The sequence below is a fragment of the Centruroides sculpturatus genome, unplaced genomic scaffold (assembly GCF_000671375.1).
Source record: "Centruroides sculpturatus isolate CEXI.00-Female unplaced genomic scaffold, Cexi_2.0 scaffold450, whole genome shotgun sequence".
Classification (NCBI taxonomy): Eukaryota; Metazoa; Arthropoda; class Arachnida; order Scorpiones; family Buthidae; genus Centruroides; species Centruroides sculpturatus.
This window is the reverse complement of record NW_019384789.1, coordinates 503,172-509,838: the sequence shown is the minus strand read 5'-3', so window position 1 is coordinate 509,838 and position 6,667 is coordinate 503,172. Positions and strand designations below refer to the sequence as shown.

The following is a 6,667-nucleotide window of genomic DNA, read 5'->3' as shown; positions in this document are numbered from 1 at the left end:
AAAAAGTGAACCGCTTTCCCAGATGCCCCAGCAATGATGTAGCTCGCCTATTTGCCTGAATCATTGTCGCAACAATTAACTGAATGTAATATATATTTTTAAATCATAACTTTTGAAATAATTAAGTTTAGTCGTTCGCGTAAAATAAAAACTATAAAAATACAGAACTAGGTCCAACCGTATCGGAAGAATACCCACACGGACCTACTCACAGAACACCGCACTAACGAACGACGCGGAGGCTTTTGCCTCTTGTGTGTCTTGGAAGACATGTGATGGCCCCGAATGTTCGTTTCGACCACCGAAAAAACGTTTATGGCTCATAGTAGAAATAATGTCGTTCCTCGTGCGGACATCCGGTCATCGTAGTACTTCGCGAAGGCATTTTCTATCCTCGAAATTGTCCTCTAGTTCCGGCCTCCCAGAAGCTGGATTACAGGAACGAGCCACCGCTCCCAGCCGACAGAATTGTCTTCGAAACTGTTATTTATGACTACGTTCGACATTTTTTTTCTTTGTTTATTTTATTTTCTACTCGGAATAGAAACTATTTAATCTGTCTCGGAAAGGATCATCGATGGTGCCTTTAAAAATACTTTATAGAATTTTCTATTAGTCAAACTTAATTATTATTTGCGCTCCGAGATGGAGCCGTATACCTTTTCTCAACGCACTGAGATTTACCCGTTTTTTGTCGTTCTCTATATCGATACACAAAGGAAACTTCATATAAATCTACAATAAAAAGAGTATTGACTTTTTCTATCAAATTGGGACATAAAATTTTTCTATAAATTAGAAGATTAAAATTAAAACAAATCTACAGTTTTAATTAATGTTGGCTCTGCATTATTACTACTTTTTTAAAAATAATAACCAGAGTATATAATATGCCATGTTTTACTCTTATACAGTATGCTTTCCGCGGCACACACACTACATCTATCTAACAGACATTAAAAGATATAAGCCTTTTCGGTTATGGAGCAAAGCGTAAAATCAGTATTTAATTATTTATTTTTTGGTTTTTCTCTTACAAGTATACCGTAAAATACACTATAGCATCAATACGAGAAGGCAAACAAAGCGTCCTATCTTGTAAGGTTACATAACTCAATTTTGTACAATTTTTTATTAGATCCACGGAATGGGCAAGTGCCCCGTTTGCTCCCTCTGTGACGCCCTTCATCACATGCACGTTTCATATAAAGTAACATTAATAATGGCTGAAACAACCAGCTATACCATTAAAGAATATATAATCTTTGGTTTTAAAGTTTTCGAAAGGAAAAAAAAAACGCGTACAGACTTCGAAAAAATATTTGGATTATATTAAACTAGCTTGCCCGTCGCGCATTGCTGCGATCTCAGAAGAAAGGAAATTCAAGCAAACTCGTTATGATAAAATTCAATATACATTTTATCATTTTTATTGAAACTTATTATTATTATTCATTTTCATCGGGACAACATTTGAAAGTGTCGTTTCAATTCTATTTATTTATTGGAGTGTTTGTGGATACACGATATTTTTTGTTTTTTCCTCTGGTGCGTACACGAATAAATCAGAAGGTTTTCCGACGCGTGAGCTGGCCACATACAGTTGTACACATGAGAAGCACGGATTTTCCAAAGTTAGACCACACACTGGCAGCGATTGTCAAAGTACGATATTCCCCATTTTTATATATATATATTTTAAATCCTTTACAATTTTAATTATTTAATTGCTCCTTTCTTTCTTCCTTGGCATGTTGTGAAATTTCTGATAGTTGGATAATAAACTGTTTTATAGTAATTGGTCTTTTTAAATTATTTTGAGTCGATATTAAAATTTGGAAAAGGAGGATACCTAGATCGGTAAAATACGCGAATTTCTTCCTACAACTTCTGTCGTTGTTCGGGGTGCAGTTACGATTTTAACGAATTTCGAGCAAATACAAAATTAGCAAAAAAGTCGAAATAAAGTGGTTAAACAAAAATTATTACAAATATCGTAAATAACAGTTGACAAATGCATATATAGAGATATTTTTTGAAAGGGGGAAATGGTCTTCACAATTTGAAATCGATCGAACACACAGTGCTCGAATGCTCGTGTAAACGCGCGACATCTATCGTAGGATAAATGCCAGAAACCTTCGAGTGTATTAAAAAACTTCCCAAAGTTTCACGGCAATCGGATAAACAGTGTGGTAATGCATAAAGGACAGACAGACACACACACACACACATACATTCATTTTTATATATATAGATTACTTAATTTTATTGACATGAATGTAACCTGTGTTATTAGCTATAATTACCTAAATAAATGCTTATCTGATTGAATTTTACTTTCTTTGAATTCTTTTATGAGTATTATTTTTTTCTAAATATCTTTATGAAAATTTTGGAGTCGCGTTAAATTCGGGGTCGCGTTATATTCGGGCTAATACGGTATAATGGACATTGAATTAAATTTTATTTTAAATATTTTTTAATATATATTATTATTAATTAAATTGTAATAAATGTAATTTTAAAAGAAGAGAAAAGAATGCTTAATTTTGGAAATCAAATTAAATTACTAAGGGAGAAGAGCATTTTTACAACATAGATTAATATACAGAATGGTATGGCTTCATTTTAAGAAGCGCTATGACTCAATAGAGAAAAATAAGCAAAGTGCTATGGCATTAATACAACGGACACTAGATAAGAAGATCCAGGTTTGTTGAAGCCCTATAACCATTAGAAGCTGGGCAGATAACCAAACAATTTTGTTTATGGAGCAATGCTGTATATATTTTTTCACATGTAAGCTTAGCATTATTAATGCTCATGACTCCTTTGTCTTAGATAGTAAATGGACTGCTATTTTATACTCTTATGCTTATTTTATACTCCTTTTTTATTCAAAAAATCTTTTCTAACTGTATCTAGAAGCAGCATCAATACACAGGAGGTGTTTGTTGAAGATCATGCTGTGTAGGTGGCCACAAGTCTCCATTTAATGTTATAGTGTATTATATTTAATTTGATTTTTTTATAATTTCCTATATTTAATTTATTTTGGTTTCACTTCATTTAGTTAATTTTTTAATAATTATAACTTTCCTTTGTAATTTTAAATTTGAAAATGTTTGAATATAGAGATGTTCTCTGTTTTCAAATGTATTCATTCTGACACACTTGATAATTTTCACAGCTGGTGATGTTCTTATAAAAGAATGAAAATGTTACTGAATAAAAATTTAATTTGGTTTTCAGAATTAAGCATTTTTACTCATCTTTTTGAATATGGTTCCAAGTTCAAGAATTATTTTTGCTGAATGTAAATTTAATACATATGTATTGTACTTTAAAATAGATAAATATTTGGTTTAAAATTTATATTCTAAAATTAATTTGTAAAATTGTTTATTTATATATAAATATACATTTATTTTAATCTTTAGATATGAATATGATCCAGAACAATTTGTTGATAATCAGATTCCTATTCTTGTAATAGGAACAAAACAGGATCTTGTTCCACAAGTTCTTACTTCAGAGAGAATAAGTCGTATCTCATCTGTTGCTGAGGAATGTGGAGCAGATGAAATAACAGTGGTATTGCATATTATATGAACATATTATCATTGAAAATAGAAATAATTTTAATATTTTATGTAGAAACAAATTCATTTATATTTTTATGCTATATAATACTATATTGAGAGTTACATATTCAATTGCTTTTAATTTATTATTTTATAGGACAATCATCAAGCAAAATCATTTGCTCCTGGATCTAGTAATGCTGTAAAACTTAGTAGATTTTTTGATAAAGTAAGTTATATATAAAATTTTTTATTTTTATTGAATAAATTATTATCTGTAAAAATTATAATTTGTTAAATTTTGCTTTGGCTATTTTAAACAAACATATCTCTAATAATTTAGAATTTTTAAAATGATGTAATGTCCATGTTTCTTCATAAATGGCATCCTATTTTGAAACTTGTTAATAATTCTTTGATTGATCTTCCCCAAAAATATTATAAGTTGTGGGCACCTTTTTGAGATCTTTTTCAGAATACCATAAAATGATTACTATGCAGCTGATAAGGATTCACAATCTTTGTGATTTATGCAATTTCTTTTTAAAGAGGCTTCACTTATCTCCAGCATTTCTAAACTTCTGATGTTCTGGTGTTGGTCATTGAAGGCTTGTCTTATTAATTTGGCTTCATCCAAACTCAGAGAACACAAATATAACATTGACAATAACTGGAAGTCACATTATTTCAATTCAAAACTTTCCCAAAAGCAGTTATTAGATGACCAGCATGACTCCATTGCTAACAGAAAACTATGATGCACAGGGACAATACACTACAGTACTAATTTGAGATGGAGAGCATATGTTTTAAATTAAATAAATTAAAAATATGATTAAAAATTGCAGTCTGTTATTGTGACAATGTCACAATAAATAATTGCTCATTTTCATATTACATTTATATTATAGCAAACAGTTCAATAATTTTATAATAAAAGAGAGATAAGGAAAATAAAAATTGGAAAACAGAATAAGCATTTGATATCATACTGAAGATATGAAAGGTCAAAAGTTTTGAAAGTACTATATTGTATTCAGTATTAATTCAGAAAATAATCAAATGTTAACAAATGTTACAATTTTTAGAATTTATCAGGTACTAGTAATAAAAAATTACAAGTACTTATAATATTTTCATTCACCTCCTTAGATATTTTTCAAGTATTTAATTAAGCTTTTTACATATTAATAGTCTTGTTAGATCTAAAATGTATGAAAATATATGAAAAATAATTTTTTCCCCCAAAAAATTCGTAATACATCAATATAAATATTATTATTGAAAATGATTAATATTGTTAGATCACAACACATCAACATTCATGCAATAACTGAATCTAAGTGACAGAAAAGTTTAAAAAATTTCAAATTATGGTAATAGTTACAGAGCAATTATAAAGTACAGTAGAACCTCGATTATCTGAACTAATTGGGGATGAAGGTAGTCCGGATAAGGAAAAATCCGGATAATCGAAAACAAATACTTTAATTTGCCTTTTAATGATAATACAACACGTTTTCTTTTTGATGACATATCTGTAATATTAAAAGTAAATACTGTATTTAAATCGTGATCAAATTTTCAAGAAACAAACGTTCGTATTGAATTTGGACTACTACTGACCAACGCTAACAGACTACCTATTGTTTAAAAGGCCCTCTGGTAGCGCAAGAAGACGGATTTTATAAAATAAAAAGCAATTAAAACTGCATTTTTATGAATAAAAATTTGACAAACTATTTATCGTTTTATGACGAGTAAAATTTTTTTGTCGCATTCACGGCTTTTAAGTAATGCTTAAACCTTCAAGGCGCGAGGCCCTTCAGACCGCGAGACATAGGCGGTGGCCCACGTCGTTTATGCATTACGCCGCCCTTGGTCATAGAAATGATGTAATTTGAATATAAATTATTTATAAATACGTATGTCAAGTTATATTTTTATTACTACGTAAAATATATTTAAGAGTTTACGACCACTGTACTGGGTGAGACGTTGTTGAAACAAAAAAAGTTATGCATTCCATCACGTACATAAATAGTGTCGTAATTCGCCAAGTGCAAATCAGCAAATTCGTAAAATTTTTGTTTATTTTAAACAATCCGGATAATTGAAAATCCGGATAATGGAGGTTCTACTGTAATTGCAAATGTGCTTAGTTAGTACATATATTTTTAAACTTTTATTTCTTTTATACATTTACAGTATAATGCAGCTTATGATGAGAATATTTATTTACATAATTAATGTAGGAAGTAGTTGTACTTAATTACTAATTAAGCAAATAGCATTTCCTCATTTTATCATGTTAAAAGAAAAGTTTTAAAATTTTAACATAATTAAACTTTATGTACTTTCACTAATGATGATTTATATGTTTTTCAGGTCATTGAAAGACGATATCACAGTCAAAGTGGAGGACAGTTATCAGCTGCATTAGACAGAAGAAGAAATTATGCTTTTCAGACAAAACTCATTCATACTGACTAATATAAATACTATATAGGAAAATTCTAGTAATCAAATTTCTAAAGTAAAAAAAAATTTAATAATTATATACAATAAATTATATATAGCTACAGTTATTTATATAAGGGTTATAAGTGTCAATGATTATCATTTATCTTTAGAACAAACATTTTATTTGATTAAACAGAATTTATATGACAAAGATATACTAGAAAAACTGCATATTTTCAAACTATATATTTATTTTATTAAAAAATGCATTTCTTTTTATAAATTTTGCAAATTTTATTTTTTATATAACACAATATTTCCATAGATGATGATATAAAATATAATTTATAAAGAAAAAGTGTAAATTTTTTAATAATTATTTGATGTAACGTTAAGAAAATAAACTTGTTTTAATTATTATTAGATATTATATTATTTTTAAGATTTTTTTTACCAATTGGTATTCTCTATGCTAACTAAATATCAGATTATTAATTTGGAATGGGTGCATCATGAAATTTTTTATTTAGACGAATTTTTTTTAAGACATAAACCTCAAAGCGGTAATGCCAGAAAACAGTTTTTAAAAAATAGTAAATACAGTACACATATAACAA

At 28.6% G+C, this 6,667-nt stretch overlaps 1 protein-coding gene across 1 annotated transcript in view; it reads left to right on the top strand.

The window, feature by feature from the left end:
• Positions 1-6,321, top strand: part of LOC111629299 (rab-like protein 3) — a 32,277-nt gene extending 25,956 nt beyond the window's left edge. The window contains exons 7-9 of the mRNA XM_023373184.1: positions 3,444-3,597; positions 3,745-3,816; positions 5,976-6,321. Coding sequence (XP_023228952.1) covers positions 3,444-3,597; positions 3,745-3,816; positions 5,976-6,080 — 331 coding nt within the window. The 3' untranslated portion in view covers positions 6,081-6,321. The remainder of the gene's footprint in view (positions 1-3,443; positions 3,598-3,744; positions 3,817-5,975) is intronic.
• The last annotated feature ends 346 nt before the right edge of the window (positions 6,322-6,667 follow it).